At 56.0% G+C, this 22,528-nt stretch overlaps 1 protein-coding gene across 1 annotated transcript in view; it reads right to left on the minus strand.

Annotated features, from left to right (window-relative positions):
- The window catches only part of LOC144279003 (immunoglobulin superfamily member 1-like), a 143,638-nt gene that overhangs the window by 67,170 nt on the left and 53,940 nt on the right, over positions 1 to 22,528 (minus strand). The window contains 1 exon segment of the mRNA XM_077840415.1: positions 22,169 to 22,459. Coding sequence (XP_077696541.1) covers positions 22,169 to 22,459 — 291 coding nt within the window.

Here is a 22,528-nt window from a genome sequence, read left to right on the forward strand (position 1 = left end):
TAAAGACTAACAGATTTATTTGGGCATAAGCTTTTGTGGGTAAGAAACCCCACTTCTTCAGATGCAGGGAGTGACAATTACAATTGCTTTCGTAGTGAGCCAGCCACTCCCAGCCCCTATTCAAGCCCAAATTGATGGTGTTAAATTTGCAAATGAATTGCAGCTCTGCGGTTTCTCTTTGAAGTCTGTTTTTGAAGGTTTTTTTTGTTGAAGGATGGCTACTTTGAAATCTGTGATTGCGTGTCCAGGGAGGTTGAAGTGTTCTCCTACCGGCTTTTGTATGTTACCATTCCTGATGTCCGATTTGTGTCCATTTAGCCTTTTGCATAGAGACTGTCCAGTTTGGCCAATGTACATGGCCGAGGGGCATTGCTGGCAGATGATGGCCTAGATCACATTGGTAGACGTGCAGGTGAACGAGCCCCTGATGTGTGGCTGATGTGGTTGGCGTCGCTAATGTAGATATGGGGACAGAGTAGGCAACGAGGTTTGCTACAGGGCTTGGTGTCACGGAGAGTGGGGGAGTCCAGGCCCTGCACCCCTCTTCCTGGGATTCACGGAGACTCTCAGCCAGCCAGTAAAACGGAAGGTTTATTGGACAACAGGAACACAGTCCAAAACAGAGCTTGTGGGTACAACCAGGACCCCTCAGTCAAGTCCTTCTGGGGGAGCAGGGAGCTTAGACCCCAGCCCTGGAGTTCCCTGCGTTCCTCCACCCAGCCCCAAACTGAAACTCCCTCCAGCCCCTCCTCCTCTGGGCTTTGTCCCTTTCCCGGGCCAGGAGGTCACCTGATTCCTTTGTTCTCCAGCCCTTTAGCTCTCATTTTGTAGGGGGGAAGGGCGCGGCCATCTGTCGCCAGGAAACAGGGTGTCGGCCATTCTCTGTGTCCAGTCCCCTGTAAACACCTGCCCTCTAGGGCTCTGCAATGGTCATACACCCTTATCCCACCCCCTAGAGACTTAAGAACTGCCTAGGGGAAACTGAGGCACCCCCACACTATTCAGAGGAACCATTAAGAACAGTCCCGCTTTGTCCCCCTTGGTTCCTGGGTTTGTGTTTCTGTGGTGTGGGGTGTAGTTACTGGTGCAGTTGCTGGGAGTGGCTGGCTCACAACAAAAGCAATCTCCCGGTTCTTGGTATTGAAACCTCCGCATCGGTTATTGGGAGGGGACCACATGCCCCCGGACTGAATTGGTCCTGTCAACACTGGGTCTCCAACTTCTGAGGTAACTCCCTTCCCTTCACGGGCCAGTATATCTATGCCTGCAGCTGTAATTTTCAGTCCCTGCATCTGAAGAAGTGGGTTTTTTACCCACAAAAGCTTATGCCCAAATAAATCTGTTAGTCTTTAAGGTGCCACCAGACTCCTTGTTGTTTTTGTGGCTACAGACGAACACGGCTACCCCTTGGAATTTTCTGTAAATATTTTGTACAAATACCATCTTTGCCCCAGTTTCTCCTCTATGTTGCATGGTCAACTAGGTGGCAAACAAAGGCTGGTGCTGGTGATGGGAAATTCAGCTTCAGAGCCAGCAGGGTCTGTGTAAGTCAGATAGTTCCCGTCTCCATCCTTGCAGAGGAGGAACCTCATGCCCAGAAACTCATGCTGACAGTGGATGGTGAAGTTTCCCCCCATGGGAATCACCCCACCGGGGCTGGCAGAGATGGAGGGTTTGGGGTAGGACCCCTCTGGATTCACAAACAAACAGGCAGTAAGTGGGGATGTCACAAACTGCATCCCATCTGATTAAATCCTCTGCCCGTCTGTTGCTCCAGCGTTTTACCCCTTGCCCGTCCCTGGGGTGCAGGCCCGGCCCCATTGCTCACAGCCGGGAAGAGACACAGGAGGATGGAAGGAAATTTCCAGTCTCTGATTCCTTCAATTCTCCAAGGTCAATTCAGCCCGGTCCCCGCTGCAGTCAGGGGTGACTCTGGATTGACCCTGGCGGGGCTGAGATAAGAACCTGGCCCTGCCCTGTGATGCTCTGTTCCTCGGGGGAACACCCAGCACCCCCATGTTCATCCTTGTAAAATGATTGTGTGGTATCCAATGCAAAGTTTGTCATCTCAGGGGTCTTCAGCAGGCTCATGATGCATTAAGTATGGTTGTTATAGTCATTGTTATAGTGAGGTTATAGGTTATAATTTCATGTACATAGTTATGAGGCTGAAAATGTGTCCTCCTGGCTTAAAGCAGTCTCCAGACGCAGTGGGGCAGTTCACACCTCATCAGGGCATGTGTGGGACTAACCCAGCCCAGCCTCACAGGAACAAAGGACATTGGCCGAGGCAGCAACAAAAGAATCTGTTGGATTCTCAAGGGAGTCACCCCCCGCTTCCTTTGGTCAGTTTGGGATGTGATGAGGTAATGCTCACCTGACTCTGAAGGGGGGGTGGGGAAAACCCGGAGGAAAGAAAGCACATGATAAAAGGGAGAGACATTTGCCATACTCTCTCTCTCTTCCCCCTACATCTACAGACAGCACCACCAAGCAATTGAAGTGCTGATCAAGGGGAGAGCCGGGCTGAAGGGAAACCAGCCAGCCTGTGGTGAGAAGCATCTAAGTTTGTAAGGGCATTGAAAGTATTAAGATCAGCTTAGGATGTGTTTTGCTTTTATTTCGTTTGACAAAATCTGACTGGTTGTGCTTTGACTTATGATCACTTAGAATCTATCTTTACAGTTAATAAATCTGTTTGTTTATTCTACCTGAAGCAGTGTGTTTGGTTTGCAGTGTGTCAGAGACTCCCCTTGGGATAAGAAGCCTGGTACATAGCAATTTCTTTGTTAAATTTATGAACTCATATAAACTTGCAGCATCCAGCAGGCATAACTGGATACTGCAAGATGGAGGTTCCTAGGGTAGTGTCTGGGACCGGAGATATTGGCTACTGGCATTTGGTTGCACAATCCAAAGAGCATCTTACACGCCAGAGGCTGTGTGCGAACAGCTCAGGAGTGGGGGTCCTCACAGCACAGCAGGGTAAGGCTGGCTCCCAGAGTCCAGGATTGGGGTGACCTAGCAGATCGCCAGTCCAGATAACACCAGAGGGAAACGTCACATGCCCCCACTGCGGTCGGGGGTGACTCTGGACTGACCCCGGGGGCTGAGATCAGAATCACCCTCCTGTTTCTCTAACATTGGAGCCCAGCGGCAGCTCTGCTGGGGTTGGGCTGAACATGGATTATTCTTTAAAATATTCTAAAAACCACGTTTACTCCAATTGTTCGGCAATGTGCTGTACACACAGGAGTGCCGGGTGGGGTTTGAGGGACAAATCTGAGTCCTTTGAGCAAATCCTCCGAAAAACACTTTTGCAAAATCCCCCGGTTGTTCTAACATTTTCAAGGCCCACCCCTGGGGCCCAAACTCCGGCCCAAACCGCTCTCAGCTGCTGGGGATTTGGCTCTGCTCTGCCCGGTGCCAGGGCCCCCTTTGGGGATGGGATATTTCCAAAGCCGTTCAGGGGACGTTCCGAACGCCGGGTCGGGCTGAGCCTGACCCACGAGCAAAGCAGTGACAGGTGCGTGTGCAGCAAGCCGAGGGTGAGACACAACGGTGCCTTGCTCCAGTCCCGCTGTGTGTCCCCTTCTTACAGCCCTGCTCTGACTGACCCATTCCCCGGGGCTACGGCCAGCTCCCCGGGCACAGTTCGGGGGCGCTGCGGGGTGGCTGGTGCCTTCACTGTGTATTTCCTGGAGGGCAGAGCTTTGAGTGCAGGCGAATTCTCCTGTGTGGTGCCCATCCCTGTCATGAGTGGGGCGAGGTCTCAGTCCCCACCTCCGGGTGTGGAGGGGAGCAGAGGTCTGACACAATCATCCCTTTGGGGGATCTGCGCCCCTCATCCCGCACCCATGTCTCTCGTCCTTAATGCGGAAATTGCCCCAGCTGCCCCATGCCCCACAGATACTCACCTCCCGACACCCCACTCCGCCCGGCCAGTCAGCAGCCTGGAAAGGAGACCGGTTATTAGGGACCAGATCGCAGAGCAACTGGATCCTACGCCCTGGGCTGAGATCTGCCTCCCGCCCCAATGGGCAAACACCCTTGTCTCAGATCCCCCGCATGGAAACACGTCCTGGTCTCAGATCCCCCGCATGGAAACACGCCCTGGTCTCAGATCCCCCCATGGGCACACACTCTGGCTGTCTCCGATACTCACCAAGGAGGAGAACGGTGAGAGCAGACGCCATGACGGGGCAGTGGGGGACCCCCCAGCGCTGCCACCAACACCCCAGTGCCCAGCTCCACCCAGCCTGAGGCCCGAGTGCAAGTGGAATGAGGAACTGCGCTGGGGGCTGCAGCCCCAGGAAGCCCGTGATGCGCTCGGCCCCTTTCTTCCCCATCAGCTGATTTCTCTACAATCTCCAGCCCAAATCTACCGCGGTCAGAGCAAATCCAGCTCCCTGCAACGACCAGCAAACCACATCCCCTCCTGCAGATGCCCGGTCCCGCCCCCGCATCACTTCCCAGCCCCACATGGGAACTGCCCCATATGGGAGCTGCCCCATCCAGGGACAAGCTGGGAAAGGGGCAACCTCAGGAGGTGCCCAGGCTCAGGCTGCCCTGACCTTTTCCAACAGGCCTGTTTAGGCTCCCTGGAGCAGCAGCTCAGGGCAGAGGAGGGACCCCCCACACACACAGAGTGCCCCCCACAGAGAAACCCTCTCCCATGGAGCGGGGCAGAGGTTCCTTCCTGACCCGGCTGGGCCCACCACCCGCCCTGGAGCATGAGGGTGGAGGGACCTGGCCAACCTCCTTCCCAGGTAGTGGCGCTGCAGAATCTGTTCTTAGCCAAGTGCCATGGCACAGAGATGGGACGGGGGGCTGGGAGGGGTTGTGGTTTCTGGCCCCTGAGCGGGGGTGACGTAGGGGTAAATGTGGATCCTAAGTTGTTAAACTAACAGCTGATAAATCCGCGAAAGGGGAAGTCTGCCCAGAGCCGGCGCTTGCTTCCTGTTCCTGCTACTGCCAGTGAAACCCTGTAAACCTGTTGCCCGGCACCTGTCCTGTTTATATACCCCGGCTCTGGGAGGGGTGTGAGGAAGTGGGGGATTTTCTTGTTTTTTCCTTGGGTTTTCCAATGGTTTGCATGCAGCGGGGGTGGGACTCAGTTTCCCTGCATGTTACGGGTGGAACGAGGTGATGGGAGAGGGAGTTGGTAGGTACAGGGGACCAGTGAGGGAACTTCAGACCCCGGCCAATGGCCTGGAGATTGGAGACCCCAGCGACTGGTGACCGGGAGGCCCAGCTCGGGAGTCACAGCCAGGTCCGGCCAGTGGGAGGACAATGGGCTGGGAAGAGAGGACCCCGGTGACCGGACCAGCCGGTTCCAGCCAGGGGGGCCAGAGGACAGAAGAGGGGAGAAGGGGCCCAGGCGACCCTGTTTACCTGGAGAGAAGACAATGGACGGGGAGAGGGGGGCTTGGGGCCAGTGAGATCAGATGCCCTGCTGGGAAGCAGGGGGGCTCAGGGCTGGAGAGAGGGAGCAGGCAGAGCCCACCTGGATGCAGGGGAGACTGGGATGTGCTGTGCGGAGGGAGGCCAGGCCTGAGGGCCCTGAGAGTTTCCTGTGCTGGGTTCAACGCTCATTAAACCCTCCTGTTTGACGCTGGCTGAGAGTCGCTCCGGGCTAGAGATCAGGGGGGCATTATTCTCTCTGGGCGTGGGGGCCCGGGGGTGCAGAGTGAGTGGACAGAGTGAGTCCACTGTCCCAAGGCAGAGACAGGCGTGCTAAGGCTCGGAGAGGTGCGGCTCCAGGAGGTGGAGGGGCCTGTTACTGGCACCCAGTGCCGAGAGGCTGAACAACAGCTTGAGTGGTTCGTTACCCGGTGTGCTACACCCAATTATCACAACGGGGTGGAGAAGCAGAAAAGTTTATTTGAAGCTTCAAATAGGTACAGGGAGATTTGAATCTCAAATCCTGTACCCAGAGCAGGAAGTTACACAGGCTTTTATACATCCTTTTCCCCAGCATACTTATCCAATAGCAAACTGCCCCAAGTATCCATATAGCCAGCCAATCCAGTTCCCAACTAGTTCCCTGGTTCTCTGTATCATTTGTTAAACTATACATAAAGCTGCTTTATTCAGCATTGTTCTTCCATATCTGCCCTGTGTGGCCTTGCTTAGTTTCAGGCAGTCTGACTCTGCAGCATATTGTTGCAGATCCTCAGCATAACTGCTGTGTGTGCCTCCAGGCGGGGGGGGGCCAAGGACACTTGGGCCTAGTACGCAGAGCTGCTGCGAGTGCCTCCAGGCGGGAGGGGGGGCCAAGGACACCTGGGCCTAGGGCGAGGGGGTTTCATCGACACTCGTGGTCTTCCATCCCCTCGAATTACCTAGTGGCCATGCCCCAGTGTCCCCAACAACTCCCCCCTTTGAGAACACTCAACAGCCTTGGCTCTGAGTTTTCTCACTTGGGCTACTTATTTCTTTACAATAGGACTTTGCATAAGCACTTTGTGATAGCCCTGAAGAGAATGACTTATTAACTTCTGCAAAAGGGCCCTGACACATGAGACTGCACAGCATAATACCAGTAATACAAGCAATACAGGAAAGAGAAGTTTCAGTAACAGGCTAAATAAACCACCAAGCCAAGATGACAAACCCCAGCCTGAAAACAAGATTTGCAACCAATCGCTCTCGGGGGCAGTATAGGCAACCTGTGCTCCGGCTCGGGCATGGGCCTCAGCCTGTACCACCTTTTCATAGATCTCATAACTGCTATCATTGACATATACACAACATCGGGGCCCGACGAGGGCACAAACCCCTCCTTGGGGTGCCAAGAGATAGTCCAAAGCCAGCCTGTTTTGGAGGGAAAACGTCCTGAGCTGCTGAACCTCTTTATTTAATGTTTTTACTGCCGACCCTAAACCACTAACCGAGTCCTCTAACTCTAAGGCCACCTTCTCAAGTACCGTCTGCAGCCTTACAGTATCGCGGCCTATGCCTGCCATGGCTGGCCCGGTAAACAGTGGCGCTATTCCCAGTACAGAGCACCCTACCAGCTTCTCGGTTGTGAGGGAATTCTTCATCTTGCCCTCCAATGCCGTAGTCAGTCGCCGCAGGGTCTTTTCTCGTGACTCAACAGAGGTGTCTCGGGCATTTCTAATCTTTCCTTTGGGCAGTATGGCAGTTATGGAAAGATGAGGAACTCCATGAGCTATATAACAGCTACCTGTCCAGTTGGCTGGCAGCACCTTGTAAACCTTTTGGCCACATACAAAATAGTGACCCTGTAGGGCCCAGTAAGGACTGTTTTTTAAGGGGATTCCTGGGATATTTGAGGCTGCTTTTTTAAACAGTTCGTATGCCCCTGGGGGGCATTCCAACCTTCTGATTGGGTACAAGTGGGGGCGTTTCTAATTGTGCCATTCAAATTACACTCGCCATAGGGACCACTACAAACCCACCATTGGCTTGCTACATTGGAGATGTTAACTGGACGGCAAGTTACATTTCCAAACCCCTTTTTTTGTGGTAAGATTATTTGTAAGAGTTTCCCTAAAAGGGGAGGAACCATTACACCCACACCGCTGGCCTCCCCTTTTGGTCTTTATCCAGTACCCATCAGCCCACTGTGTAATAACACAAGAGCTTTTTCCCACAGGACGCCCATAGTGATCAGATTGGTTTCGGGTAAAACATAACACTCCCTCAGTGAGTACTGCAACTGAATACTCCTGGTCCTGATAGGTGGCTTGCTGTAAAGAGGTCTTGTTCCAAAACGGCGAGTCCGTTCTTTCCTGCTCTTTGGTGGCAGCTAATTCTGCTAGGGTCAAGGGCAGCATGTCAAGGGGCATTCCCGTTTTGGGGGACAGTGGAGTCGGAGCACATACCCAGCAATCAGTCTGGTTTGTTAAAGTAGCAACATGGTGCGCAAGCGAAACAAAGGCGTTATGCTCCCGATATGCACGGTTTGGAAATACCAATACAGAGAATAACAATGTTACCCAATTAATTATCACCAGAGTCTTCCCAACCCAGGGTCTCCAGTACCTGGGTGGGCCCATTTTAGCATTAAGTTGCCCGCTATTTGTGTCTTTTAAACAGTAGCTTTAGCCCGAGATCGTCACTAGATGAGGAGTCAGCAGGTTGGACGGTCCACTGTTCTGCTGACGAGGGGGCTGGTACTGCCTTGAGACGAGAGGGATGGATCCAGTTCTTGTGTCCCTCGATCTTTGCCGCTGTATGGGAGATCAGCAGGACGGTATAGGGTCCTTTCCACTTTTCCTGGAGAGGTTCGTCTTTCCAGGCGTGAACAAGCACAGAGTTACCAGGCTGTAAGGAGTGGACAGGAGAGTCCAAGGGGAGAGGCTGGGAATCCTTGGTATACCTGTGAAGAGACAAAAGAACAGCAGACAGGGAACACATATACTGTGACAACAAACCATTACCCAACTCCCATTCCCCTGACAGAACCGGGGTGCCATTCATAGGCCATGCCCTTCCAAACATAATTTCAAAGGGACTGAGCCCTAATCTACCCTTTGGGAGAACGCGGATACAGAGTAGGACGAGGGGCAAAGCATCAGGCCATCGCAGTGAGGCTTCTTGGCACACTTTTGAGAGATGCCGTTTAAGGGTCTGATTGGTACGCTACATGACCCCACTGGCTTGCGGTCTCCAGGGCGTATGGAGTTTCCAGGGGATCTGTAAGGCATGTGAGATGCTTTGAATGATTTGTGACGTGAAGTGTGTCCCGTTGTCAGATTCCATCCACAGGGGGAGTCCAAAGCGAGGAATGATCTCCTTAACAAACTTGAGGGCCACTGTTCTGGCAGTGCAGTTACGGCATGGGAAGGCTTCTGGCCGTTCTCTGAACCGATCCACGATAACAAGGAGATATTTGAACCCTTGGGTCTATTTGCCACACTTGTCCAGGGCCCGGAGTGGGTTCTAGGGCAGCTGGTGGCACAGGATGTCCCGGTCGGGGGTTATTCTTTTGGCAGACTAAGCAGTCCGCTTGTACCTGGGCAGCCAGGGGTCGGAGTCCGGAGGTGATAAAGTATTTTCCTAATAGCTGGATAAGTGCTTCCCTGCCAGCATGAGTGGTTTGATGTAGTTTCTGCAGCACTGGCCGGATCAGGCCCTTTGGTAAGAGGACCTTCCCTTCTGGGGAATGGAGCCATCCCTCCTTTTCCCGGAGATTGAGTTTGTCAGTTAGCTGTCTCTCCTCCGCAGAGTACTGAGGGGTTGGAAGCTCCCCTACTGATGGGACAAGGGCATGCAGATGGGCGTTCTCAGCCTGAGGGGATGGCAGGGTGGCAGCATGCTTAGCCTCTCTATCTGCCCGGGCGTTACCTCTGGCCACATCTTGATCCTCCCTTTGATGGGCTTTACAGTGTACCACCGCCACTTCCGAGGGGAGTTGTACGGCTTCTAGGAGCCGGAGGATTTGGGGCCCGTACTTGACTGGGGAGCCTTGGGCTGTCAGCATTCCCCTTTGCTTCCATAGGCCAGCATGAGCATGCAGTACACCAAAGCATACTTTGAATCGGTAAAAATGTTGACCCGCTTTCCTTTTGACAGTTTAAGTGCACGGGTCAGGGCTATTAGTTCGGCAAGCCGGGCAGAGGTCCCAGCAGGGAAACCTTCAGCTTCCACAGTGTCATGGAGGGTCACAACAGCATAACCCGCCCTCCTTTGTCCATCTATTACAGTACTGCTACCATCAGTGTACCACTCATAATCTGCATTTGGGAGGGGTACATCCTTTAAATCCGGACGGCTGGAGCACTGGGCATCTATGATCTCTAAACAGTCATCTTCCTGTTCCTCTGTCTCTGGCAAGAGGGTGGCTGGGTTAAGGGAGGGGCAAGGCTGTAAGGTGACTTCAGAGTTCTCTAACAGCTTAGCCTGGTACCGAGCAATCCGAGCCTGGGTGAGCCAAAGCCCTCCCTTTGCATCCAATAAGGCTCGGACCATATGGGGAGTATAGATTTGCATAACCCCTCCCAATGTTAGCGTCTCGGCTTCCTCAAGCACTAGGGCAGTAGCTGCGACCGCCCGTAAACATGCCGGCCAACCCTTTGCAACCTGATCCAATTGCTTAGACAAATAAGCCACGGGACGTCTCCATGCTCCTAACAGCTGTGTGAGCACTCCTAGGGCCACCCCCCTTCGTTCATGTACATGCAACTGAAACGGCTTAGAGAGATCCGGCAGGCCCAGAGCCAGGGCTTCCATCAGTTTTCTTTTCAGGATTTTAAATGCCCTGTCAGCCTCTGGGGTCCAATAGAAGGGGTCATGATCTGCTCCTTTTACACAGTCGTACAGGGGTTTAGCCCACAGTCCAAACTCTGGGATCCATATCCTGCAAAAGCCTGCCATACCCAGAAATGGCCCCCACGTCCCCTCAGCCTCCCTCCCTGACGGGGATGGGCCGGGCGGGAGATGGGGGGTTTGGAGGAGATGGGCTGAAGGGGGGTGAGCATGAGGGGGGCAGGCCAGGGGGCTCTTTCCCATGTTGCTCCCTGCACACAGCAAAGCAGCGGGGCGGGGGGGGGCAGGATTGTTGAGATGGGGCAGCTCCAGCCGGGGGAGAGGGGTGTGGGGGGAGGCAACGACCCCCCATGGCCACGTGGAGGGATCAAGAGATGGGAGTTGGAGGGGCACAGGCTGGGGGTCAGTCTAGGGTCAGAAGCCGGGGGGGGGGGCTCGTTCCCATGCAGCCATCGACCCACCGCACCAGTATGGGGTGGGGGGAAGTTTGTCCACCCCCGAGGCTGAGGCGTCGGCCATCTTAGCCAGGGGGCAGCATGGCTGCCCTGCAAGGGCTGGAGGGGGCGAGGGGGCAGCCATGTTAACTGAGGGCAGCCGGGGGCTTCTTACCCTTGGGACATAGTGGCCATGGCTAGTGGGGGGCTGTGAGGGGATGCAGGCCAGGGGGCAGATCGGGGTGTTGCCAGCACCCAGTGCCGAGAGGCAAAACAACAGCAGGGGTTGGTTCGCTATCCGGTGTGCTACACCCAGTAATCACAACGGGGCGGAGAAGCAGAAAAATTTATTTGCAGCTGCAAAACGGTACAGGGAGAACAGAATCTCAAATCCTGCACCCAGAGCAGGAAGTTACACAGACTTTTATACATCCTTTTTCCCAGCATGCCTATCCAATAGCAAGCTGCCCCAAGTATCCATATAGCCAGCCAATCCAGTTACCAACTAGTTCCCTTGTTTTTTGTATCATTTGTTAAACCATACATAAAGCTGCTTTATTCAGCATTGTTCTTCCATGTCTGCCCCCTTTGGCCTTGTTTCATTTCAGGCAGTCTGACTCTGCAACATATTGTAGCAAATCCTCAGCATAACTGCTGTGAGTGCCTCCAGGCGGGAGGGGGGACCAAGGACACCTGTGCCTAGTGCGAGGGGGCTTCATCGACACTCGTGGTCTTCCATCCCCTCGAGTTACCTAGTGGTCATGCCCCAGTGTCCCCAACAGGGGGACCCAATGGGTGAACCTTGGGGGTGGGGGGTGAAGGGCAAAGGAGCTGGGGAGCCAGAGCTGGGGCATCTGCCGGGGGCGGTCAGTTTCTCTTGAGCTCTGTACCCGTGGAGGGGATCTTCCTCCTCCCCTTCCTGCGGGGCTGGTTGGCTCCCCCTTCCCCCCATGTCCCTTTCGCAGCATCCTGAGGTCGGAGAGGGAAGCTCGGCTCAGCCCTCGGCCCCTGTGAGCTCTGCCCCGGGCCCTGAGCTGCGCAGACCCGCTGCCCCGGGGATGGGCTGGGGAAGGGACACGGGGCCTTTCACCGCTAGGGGGCTGCCTCTAATCTGTGTCCTTTTCTCTAAGCACCAGACTCCACCCCCCAGCCAGAGCCAGGGAGAGAACCCAGGAGTCCTGGCTCCCAGCCACCCCCACTCCCGAATCATGAGACCCCACTCCTGTTGTCACGGACTCCCAGGTCGTGCCCACTCTTGGCCCCGTGTGGTCCCTGGGGGAACCCCCTTCAGTGCAACGGCCCTTTTTGGGGGTCCACTCTCTCTCGGGGGTTAGGCCTGTTGGGGACACTGGGGCATGGCCACTAGGTAACTCGAGGGGATGGAAGACCACGAGTGTCGATGAAGCCCCCTCGCCCTAGGCCCAGGTGTCCTTGGCCCCCCCCCCCACCTGGAGGAACTCGCAGCAGCTCTGCGTACTAGGCCCAAGTGTCCTTGGCCCCCCCCGCCTGGAGGCACACACAGCAGTTATGCTGAGAATCTGCAACAATATGCTGCGGAGTCAGACTGCCTGAAACTAAGCAAGGCCACACAGGGCAGATATGGAAGAACAATGCTGAATAAAGCAGCTTTATGTATAGTTTAACAAATGATACAGAGAACCAGGGAACTAGCTGGGAACTGGATTGGCTGGCTATATGGATACTTGGGGCAGCTTGCTATTGGATAAGTATGCTGGGAAAAAGGATGTATAAAAGCCTGTGTAACTTCCTGCTCTGGGTGCAGGATTTGAGATTTTATTCTCCCTGTACCTTTTTGCAGCTGCAAATAAACTTTTCTGCTTCTCCACCCCGTTGTGATTATTGGGTGTAGCACACCGGGTAACGAACCAACTCAAGCTGTTGTTCAGCCTCTCGGCACTGGGTGCTGGCAACAATAGGACAGGCAGCGTGTGAGGCAGGGAGAGGGAGGGAAGAAGAATGTGGGGGGATGGGAAGGGGGCTGAGACTGAGGGGGCAGGAGCTGAGGGGGGTCTGGTGCAGGACAGTGACAAAGGAGGGGGGATTTGGGGTCTCCCGTATGTGTTTCAGGCTGAACCTGCCCCATGGCCATGGGGGCATCCTGTCCCCTCTCCCTCCCCACCGCCCAGCTCTGCAGGGGTTTTGGCAGGAAACGGTCCTGCCCCCCACTCCCAGCTCAGACCCACTGGGGGTAGGGGGGCTACATGGCAAAGTGTGGAGAGCAGAGAAGGGGAGGTCAGTAAAGCACATTGGGGGCTGGGAATGTGGATGGGGCAGGAATATTTAGGGGGGTGGAGAGGAGGGGAGGGGAAGGAGAGGTATGAGGGGCCATTATGGGGCAGGGAATGTGGGGCAGAGGGTGCTGTGGGGGGCAGGAGACTGAGGGGAGAGAAAGTGGGTGACCCAGGACTGAGGGGACAGGAGTAGGAGGGGACAGTAAGAGGGGAACCAGCAAAGGGGTAGAAATCACAGCTCCTTCCTGGGGGGCACCATCAGCCCCTCCCCCCTCACAGCCCCAAACAAACCTGCCCCCCGCCTCCGACTTTCTGGGGGGAGCCTGTCTGCACTCAAACTCCTGTCCTCCATCTGGCCCCTGGCCCCTCAGTCCCCCTCCCGACACCCCCAACCTACTTCCCCAAAACACCGGGCTCCCCCCAGCTGGCTCCCCACAAACACCCGCCATAGCCGGGGGGGGGACCCAGAAGCGCCGGCTGCTAAATCACTCTGGGCCCTGTTGTGTTTGTGGAGACGCAATAAAGGGCCCAAGGTGCGAACACACCCCAGCCCCTGCCCCACACTGAACAGGGTGAAACACGGGCCGGGTCCAGAGCCTGCAGCCTGCTCAGCCCCACGGCAAACCCCCCAGTGACCCCTGGGACCGGCTGTGACAGACCCAGCAGAGCAGGAACCAGGGAGCCGTGGCAGGCACCGTGTGAAACGAGGGGCTTGTTCCAGCCCTGGCCCCGGTCCCGTTCGCTGGAGCGAGTCGCTAGCCGGAAAATCCCCCGGGTTTGGGCGTCTCCCCGCTGGCCCCGGAGACGCTAGCGACTGTCCTGGGGGGCAGAGGAGCCGGCGGAGCTGGGCTGGAGCCGGCATCGCCACGGCTGCTGTAAAAGTCCGACTTCGTTTCCTCCCGGGTTGGGGGTTCAGCCAGGGGAGGGGCGATGGCGTCGGGGTCCCTCTCTCCGACCACTCTGCTCAGGACGTCTCCACGGAGCAGGCTCCGGATGGCCCAGGGGGCCCAGGAGACGGGGGGTGGCAGCCAGGAAGGTGAAACGAGTCTCTTTCTTTAAGGCCCCAAAGGGTGGTGGGTGGCACAGTCCATTTCTGACACCCCAATTTTGGGTCACGGATTTCTGCTCCCCAACTTCTCCCGTGTCCCAGGCGGGCCCCAGCCCGGCCCATGGCTTCTGTCCGGCGGCCGCTCGGGTTGGACGAATCCCGTCTTTGTGTCTCGCCAACTTTCCCCCCAACGTTCATTCGTCCAGGTTCTCCTGACGCTGCCGGAACTTCTCACTCGCCCTCGTTGGCTGAACCCACCACGAGGGGACATTGGGAGAGAAAAGGGGCTGGGGGACCCTGCTGCAGAGAGAGGAGGGAGACAGACACCTGGGGGGCAGTAAGTGCCGTTATTCCAGCGCCAGGGCCAGATGCAGCGACCCCACACACAGGGGGCCAGGGGCTCTGCCTCGAAGCGCTGGGGTGTGTGCGAATCTGCAGGATTGGGGGGGGGCAGCTTGGGGTTGGGCGATGAGCCCTGGTGGTCCTGGGGGATTTAACGACCCCGTTGCCTGTTGGGAAAGTGCTAGGGCCAAATGCACCCTGCCCAGGGCGGCCCTGAATGGACGGGGGACGATGTAACTGGAATTGGATGTAAATGTAACTGGGGACCAGCTGGGAACAGGGGAATCTCTGTGACGTTGCACTCCATATGTTTACGGAAATACGCTTATGAACGTGAATATGATGTAACTGGAATACGCTTTATGCAAAAGGTCTCTTGTAGGGTCTCATTACAAAGCTTAGGATCTACTGAGTGTGCTCATCCTATTTGTATGCATGTACCCTTCTTGCATCTCAAACTAGAAATATGAAGTTAACTCTGAGGTCCTCTTGTAATTATGTAAAGTGTGGACCAGTAATGGTGGTTTACAATCTTGATGGCCCCCATTGACTAGGACAATTGGCTGTAAATGGTTTATTTACCTAAAAGCCTTCTTGAGGACATGGGCACCAGCCTGTGGGTAATGAAGAAGGAGGTCTTACAGTGACATGTGACCATGTCACCTGATACTGGAATCTATCTTAAGCCTGCAAAAAGAAAAGGAGGACTTGTGGCACCTTAGAGACTAACAAATTTATTTGAGCGTAAGCTTTCATGAGCTACAGCTCACTTCATCGGCTTCACTTCAGCTACTTCATTGTAGCTCATGAAAGCTTATGCTCAAATAAATTTATTAGTCTCTAAGGTGCCAAAAGTCCTCCTGTTCTTTTTGCGGATACAGACTAACACGGCTGCTACTCTGAAACCTGTCAGTTCGTGGTGTTCTGTGATGTGAGAGGTGGAGACAGTAAAAATGAAGGAGCAGATTCTCACCTGGTGTAAATCTATTGACTTCAATTAAGCTGCACCCATTTACACCAGCAGAAGTTCTGGCCCAGAAGAATTATTTGAAAATAGATCAATAGCCTTACAGTGACATATGACCATGTCACCTGATACTGGAATCCATCTTAAGCCTGGTGCTTTTCCATTGAGAGGGAGGGGTGGGAACCCAGGGAGAGGCAAAGGATTCCTGCCTTGGGCCAAAGCTATAAAAGGGGGTGGAACAGAACAAAGGGGGCTGCCAGTGAAGAGGAATCCCCTAGTTACCCCCTGAGCTGGAACTAACAAGGACTGTATCAGAGGAAAGGATTCGGCCCAGACTAGGAAGGAGCCTAGTCTGTGAGAGAAGCTTATTGGAACAGCTCTGAGGGTGAGATTTACCTGTATTCAGTTTCTTAATGTATTAGGCTTATGTCACGGAGTCCCTGGGCGATGCTCTGGAACTGCTCCCCATGAAGCCAGGCAGGACTCTGGGGAAGTCTCCTTTCTGTGAGCAGCCTGTCTTCAGGACACAAAGCTCACACAGCTTCCACCTTCCTGGGTCTGACCTCGGAGCATTCAGCATCCTCTGCCCCTCCGTGCGCTTCCCCCAGCGAGTCTGCTCAGGCGGGGCTCCTGGGGAAGCCAGAGGGTCCTGCCCCCCAACTCCGCAGTCAGACGTGACTCTCAGCCAGCCAGTAAAACAGAGGTTTATTAGACGACAGGAACATGGTCTGACACAGAGCTTGTAGGTGCAGAGAACCAGACCCCTCAGCTGGGTCCATTTTGGGGGGCAGTGAGCCAGACAACCACATCTGCACTTCACTCCATGTCTCCAGCCAGCCCCAAACTGAAACTCCCTCCAGCCCCTCCTCTTCTGCGCTTTGTCCCTTTCCGGGGCCAGGAGGTCACCGGATTCCTTTGTTCTCCAGTCCTTTAGTTCTCACCTCGCAGGGGGGGAAGGGCCCGGCCATCAGTTGCCAGGAAACAGGGTGTTGGCCAGTCTCTGTGTCCAGACCCCTGCACACACCTGCCCTCTACGGCTCTGCAATGATCATACACCCTTATCCCACCACCTAGATACTTAAGAACTGCCTACGGGAAATTGAGGCACCCCCACACTATTCAGAGGAACCATTAAGAACAGTCCCACTTCATCACATCTCTCCCTCCTTCGAGATCGAACTGAGTGGGGTCACTTTAGCCGGTGACCTGGGGAAGTTCCAAGCCACCAATGTTCCCATGGATGCCCCAGCATCTCTCCCCTTCCTTGGTAGGAGTTACACTAGGCCCTTCCAGTTTCACGCCCTCCCTTAGGTCGGGGGTGGTCGATAGCACTTGCAGGCCGCATGTGGGAAGGTTTATGCGGCCCGTGCCCTTTCGCCATCCCAAAACCCCAGGGGGTCAAACTGGGATTGGGTCTTCTCCCCAACAAGCTGGCCAAACAGCCACTTGGTTATAGGACTGTTTAACTTTCTTAACAGCTTTCACTTCATCTGAGATCTTCCCAAAGCTATCCACACTGGATCTTTCAACAGGAAAGTCAGTGGCTTCATTCACAACAGAAAATTTCTGGCTGTTAGGAACTGAAACTTTCTTGATTAAATCACTTTCACACCCTTCAGTTGCCGTAAACTGCTTGCAAAGACTCCATAGGGATTCCTTTCCCTAGGGCTTTTCTATGCAACAATTCACTCCTCACAGAAATTCTGCTCTTACCCTCTTCACCGAGGGCTTGCTCTAGAGGAACACTTTCCTGAGCAACAACAGACACTTTCTGGATCTCCCTTACATCTAGAATTACCTCTGGCCCATCCGGCGGATTCCTACACAATCCCCTTTCAGGCAAACTGACAGACTTCCTAGATAAAAGGTCAGAAGCCTTCTCCTTCCCTTTGCCACACACTAGCAACAGGCAAAATAAAAGCCCCAGAATTGTCTGGTCTCTGGGATTTTACATAGACACTGAATGGATGCGACCTAGTTACAGGGCCATTCTCCCGAGCAGACACAAACTTAGGACCCTTCCCTTCCTGGGCTTTAGCTGAGTCCAGAACCAGCTCTGAGACAACTGCACGACCCTCGACCATCACAGGCTGAAAGGCCCCTTCTGTCTGCTCCACAGACAAAGAGCTGGACACACTTTCTCCTTTACCAGACACCCAGCCAGGGATCTCATTCCCCTTGTCCCAGCACACAAGGCTGGTCACAGACAACTGCTTGGAGATCAGGGTAGCTCCCTCCATGGGCAAGTCAATACCCCTGACAGACACAGGCACGTTTCCTTCCCTGTCCCAATTCTCCACCCAGCTAACAGGTAAGGTCCAGGGACACTCATCTTCCACTCTCCTCGCCTTCCCACCCTGCTGACTGGACAAAGCCATCAGCTCACAAGGCTGCCTAGGCTCATCCAGACTTTCCTTACCAAGCACCTTGCCACTCCCCACAGATCCCCTGCCCTGCCTGTGTCTCCCCCCACTCAGCTGGGGTCTCAGCTCCCACTGTGCTCAGCGCTGCCCTTGCTGTCCCAGTGGGGGTAGGCAGCGAGCTCGCTGCTTTCCTTACTGCATCAGAGCCAGCCTGAGCCCCCTCTCCGGTGTGCAACGGGGTGGGAAGCCCCAGGGGGCTGGTTACAGGCAGGCAGGTAGCCTGAGCCTAGCAGCTCCTCCCTGCTGCCAGCCAAGTCATCTGCATTTTCACTGACCATTTCCCTCTCTGCCGATTGGTTCCCTGGATTCAAATCAAACCCTTGGCAGTTACAGGAGCAGGGCCTGGATCCTGTCCCAAAGAGACACAGTCACCCCACAACAGGGTCGCACAGCTGGTATCCTGGGGAACCCCAATGGCCAGCCAGCCCCACCCCTCCTTGGGGGTCTGCACAGGGATCTGGGCCATAGGCAGGGCGAGGGGCTTCATCCCTGGGACCCTCACCCAGCCCCTCAGCATCTGAGGCTGCACCACCCAGGGCCTGACACCAGTTCTCTCTGTCCCAGGATCTCGCCACCCCAGGAATGTCTCCCCATTGACCATCACCTTCCACTCCCACTGGAGGTCCGAGGGGCCTGGCCCCAGGAAACTCCACACAGACATATAGGTTGGGGTCAGGACTGGGGAGCCTGTCCACCTCCCCACCTACCTGGCTGATAGAGTCTATGGCCTTGGGACCCAGCAAGGGAGCTAGACACTGGGGCTTTTCCGCAGGGTCCCCCTGGCTCAAATCGCCAGCCTGCTCAAAGGCAGTGAGGTGGCATCCACATCCCCCCCTCCTTAACCAGGGGCAGCAATTTCGTCTCTAGGTTCCCTGCGGAACTGGCCCCCCGGGGTCTATCCCCACTCAACCCGGGGAGGTCCCCTATGCCTCTCCGCTCCCCCACTGCCAGTTCATGCTGCTGCTGCTTCTGCAGCTCTTTCTCGGGCTCTCGCTGTCTCTCACAGTCCTCTTGCTCTCTCGAACTCAGCTCCAATCCCGTCCATCTCCGATCCCCCGATGGGGAACCCGATCGTGAAGACCCTCGTCTGGTCGGAGACAGGAGTCTTGGGGATGCCTGGCTACTACTCCAGCTGTTCCCAGATCCTGTTCCTTCGATCGATCATCCTCCTCCAGCCGCACGATTAACTGTGCTTTGGTGAACTTTCCAATGCTCAACCCTCTCTTTCTGCACAGGGTTACAATGTCCTTCTTAAGGAGAGGGTGACAGGCCATCACTCCGCTCTTCCCAAGTTGTTGTGGACTCACAGGCCTGTGTGCTCTCAGCTCCCCACAGTTTCCAAGGAGAACCCCTCATGTGCCAGCCCTTCTCGAGGTCACCACCTCTTTGCCAGGGTCAAGTGGCAGACTCCTCCGCCCCTGGGACCGCTGCTGCAATCCCCAGGGGAACCCTGTTACTGCAAAAGTCCTTCTCTCTCCCAGGGCCAAGCCGCAGGCTCCTCTGCCCCAGAGACTGCTCACCGCAGTCCCCAGGGGGACCCCATTATTGCACAATCCTTCTAGCTGGACACACTCTCCCAGGGGTTAACCGCCCCCGGAAACTGCTCCTCTCTGAGCCTTCAGCATGCCTGGTCCTCGTCAATCCCCCTTCGTTTTACTCCTCCCCAGTCACTTACTGCAGGAAGTGCCATCCATGGGGTGCAGTACATCCCACCCCTGACACCAGTTGTCACGGAGTCCCTGGGCGATGCTCTGGAACTGCTCCCCATGAAGCCAGGCAGGACTCTGGGGAAGTCTCCTTTCTGTGAGCAGCCTGTCTGCAGGGCAAACAGCTCACCCGGCTTCCACCTTCCTGGGTCTGACCTCGGAGCATTCAGCCTCCTCTGCCCCTCTGTGCGCTTCCCATGGCAAGTCCGCTCAGGCGGGGCTCCTGGGGAAGCCAGAGGGTCCTGCACCCCAACTCCACAGTCAGATGTGACTCTCAGCCGGCCAGTAAAACAGAGGTTTATTAGACGACAGGAACATGGTCTAACACAGAGCTCGTAGGTGCAGAGACAAGGACCCCTCTGCTGGGTCCATTTTGGGGAGCAGTGAGCCAGAGAACCACATCTGCCCTTCACTCCATGTCTCCAGCCAGCCCCAACTGAAACTCCCTCCAGCCCCCCATCCTCTGGGCTTTGTCCCTTTCCGGGGCCAGGAGGTCACCTGATTCCTTTCTTCTCCAGCCCTTTAGTTCTCACTTCCCAGGGGGGAAGGGCCCAGGCCATCAGTTGCCAGAAAACCGGGTGTCGGCCAGTCTCTGTGTCCAGACCCCTGCACACACCTGCCCTCTAGGGCTCTGCAATGATCATACACCCTTATCCCACCACCTAGATACTTAAGAACTGCATAGGGGAAACTGAGGCACACCCACACTGTTCAGAGGAACCATTAAGAACAGTCCTCCTTCGTCACAGCTTAGACATGCTAGTTTTGTTTTATTTTACTTGGCAACTTACTTTGTTCTGTCTGTTATTACTTGGAACCACTTAAATCCTACTTTTTATACATAATAAAATCACTTTTGCTTATTAATTAACCCAGAATAAGTGATTAATACCTGGGGGAGCATTTAGGAGTTTACCCTGTATAAGCTTTATAAAGAGTAAAACAAATTTCTTTGGGGTTTGGATCCCATTGGGAGTGGGTGTCTGGGTGCTGGAGACAGGAGCACTTCTTTAGCTGTTTCCAGTTAAGTCTGCAGCTTTGGGGGCATGGTTCAGACCCTGGGTCTGTGTTTGCAGCAGGCTTGAGTGTCTGGCTTAACAAGGCAGGGTTCTGGAGGCCCAACTGGCAGAGAAAAAGGGCTCAGAGGTACTTTCAGCACATCAGGGGACAGTCCCAAGGGGAAGCCGTCACACCACTCTCAGGTTGGGAGCTGTTTCAGGGGAGGGAATCTCTGAGGCAGGAGTGTTTGGGAGCCGAGGGGTTTGTGCCGGCATCTCAGCACCCCACAGGGAAGCCACTTGTCCCCCGGGGAGATTCTCTTCCCTGCACGGCCGGATCCAGGCTCCTGGGGGCGCAGAGAGATGGCAGGTTAGAGGGGCCCGTGTTGGCCTGGGCCCAGCCCCTGGAGGGAGCAAGGAGTACAGAAGGGGGGGTCATCTCACCTAGGGTGCCCCCCTCGGGCGGCTGTAATAGGCCTCTGCCAGGATCAACCACAGGACGAGCAGGACCACGGCGCCCAGCCCCAGGCGGGCAATGTTGGTGTAGGTGAAATACGGGGGAGCTGATGCAGGGGGAAGGGAAGAGTCACTTGGTGGCTTGGACGGTGGCTGGCGCTGCCCCGGATTAGAGCCCCCAACCCCCGGTCCGGCAGATCCGGCTCAGCCCCCGTCTGGGGGTTTCCCAGACCGTGGCTCTGGGGCCTCCCTGGGGCTGGACCCCACAGGGGAGGCTGTGTCCTGCTGTCCCAGGGGGCTAAGCCTCAGCTTCCCCAGTGAAGGGGACTCCCAGGTGGACCAACTGCCCCCTGAAACACCGGGCACTCCAGCCCCGGGCCAGGGGATGGGGACAATCAGAGCCTCAGGGTCTTAGCCCCCAACAACAGGGAACCACCCCAGCTCCCTGTCCCCATAGGACCCCTCTGTCCACCCCCACACGTACGTCTGCCCCAGCCTGTCTGCTGCGCAGTGAGCCCATCCCCAGGGTATCTTGGCTGCTGCCAAACACAGCCAGGCAGTGCGCGGGGGGAGGCTGGAACATCACCCGCTGCCCCCCACAGTTGGGCGGTGCCCAGGGCCCTGGGGACCAGGGCGCAGCCAGAGGCAGAACATCTATTCGGGGAGGGTCAGGGGGTCCCCTGACACCCCAGTGGGAGGAGGAGAATTCTGGAGAGGGAATTCTGGATAATGCTCACTCCTATTGCCAGGGGGATGTCATGTGGCCCAAGAAGGGAGGGTTATTGCCCCAGGACTCTGGAAACCAGCTGGGCCCAATTGCACAGCCCAGCCCCCCCCAGATCCTGCCCCTTCCCTGGGATCCCCCAGCAAATTCCAAGCAGCGACCTGCAGGGCAGGAGGCATCGGGGTGGGGAGGGGGAGCTGGAGGACTGGTAGTGAGTGAGGGGTAGGGGGCTGCCCCTCCCCTGATGTCTGGGCCCCACCCACCAAGAGTTACTGCCCCCATCCCCTACAACCAGCCCCAGCCCCTGGGCACCACACAAGACTGGTTCAAAGGCGGAATCCCCCCCATCCCTAACCAGCCCAGGGGTCAGGAATCCCCTCCGATTCTGCAGCTGCTGCTGCTCCCCGAAGCTGGGGAACCCCTCCAGTGACTCTGTCCCCGCTCCCCGGCCGGGTATTTCCTCTGCTGGGGCCCACTTTTAGGGCAGAGCCTGGCTCTGAGCATCCTATCGGTGCAGAGCCCCCCCGGAGGATCTGGCTGAGGGTGGGGCTGGGACCGGGGATGCCGGGCCAGGCTCCTCACCTGCTACCACCAGCTGCACGGGGTCGCTGGGCTGCGAGGAGACGAAGGGCTCTGATCGGGGCCGGTAGCTGCAGCTGTAGCTCCCTCTGTGCTGCCGGCCCACGGTGGGGATGTGGAACTCGGCCCCGTCCCCAGCAGGGTCCATGTGTCGCGGCGGGTTCAGGTCTCCAGCCTTGTGCAGGAAGAACCTCACGTCCCGGTGCTGCCCCTGACACCGGATGGTGACGTTTGCCCCTGGGGCGGTGATCTCAGTGGTGTTCAGAGAGATGGAGGGTCTGGGTAAGCTGGGATCTGCGCACAGGAGACAGGCTGTGAGAGTCAAGCCCGCCCAGGGCGCCGGGGGCACACGCGAGCAGCTAG

The sequence above is a fragment of the Eretmochelys imbricata genome, chromosome 23 (genome assembly GCF_965152235.1).
Source record: "Eretmochelys imbricata isolate rEreImb1 chromosome 23, rEreImb1.hap1, whole genome shotgun sequence".
NCBI lineage: Eukaryota > Metazoa > Chordata > Testudines > Cheloniidae > Eretmochelys > Eretmochelys imbricata.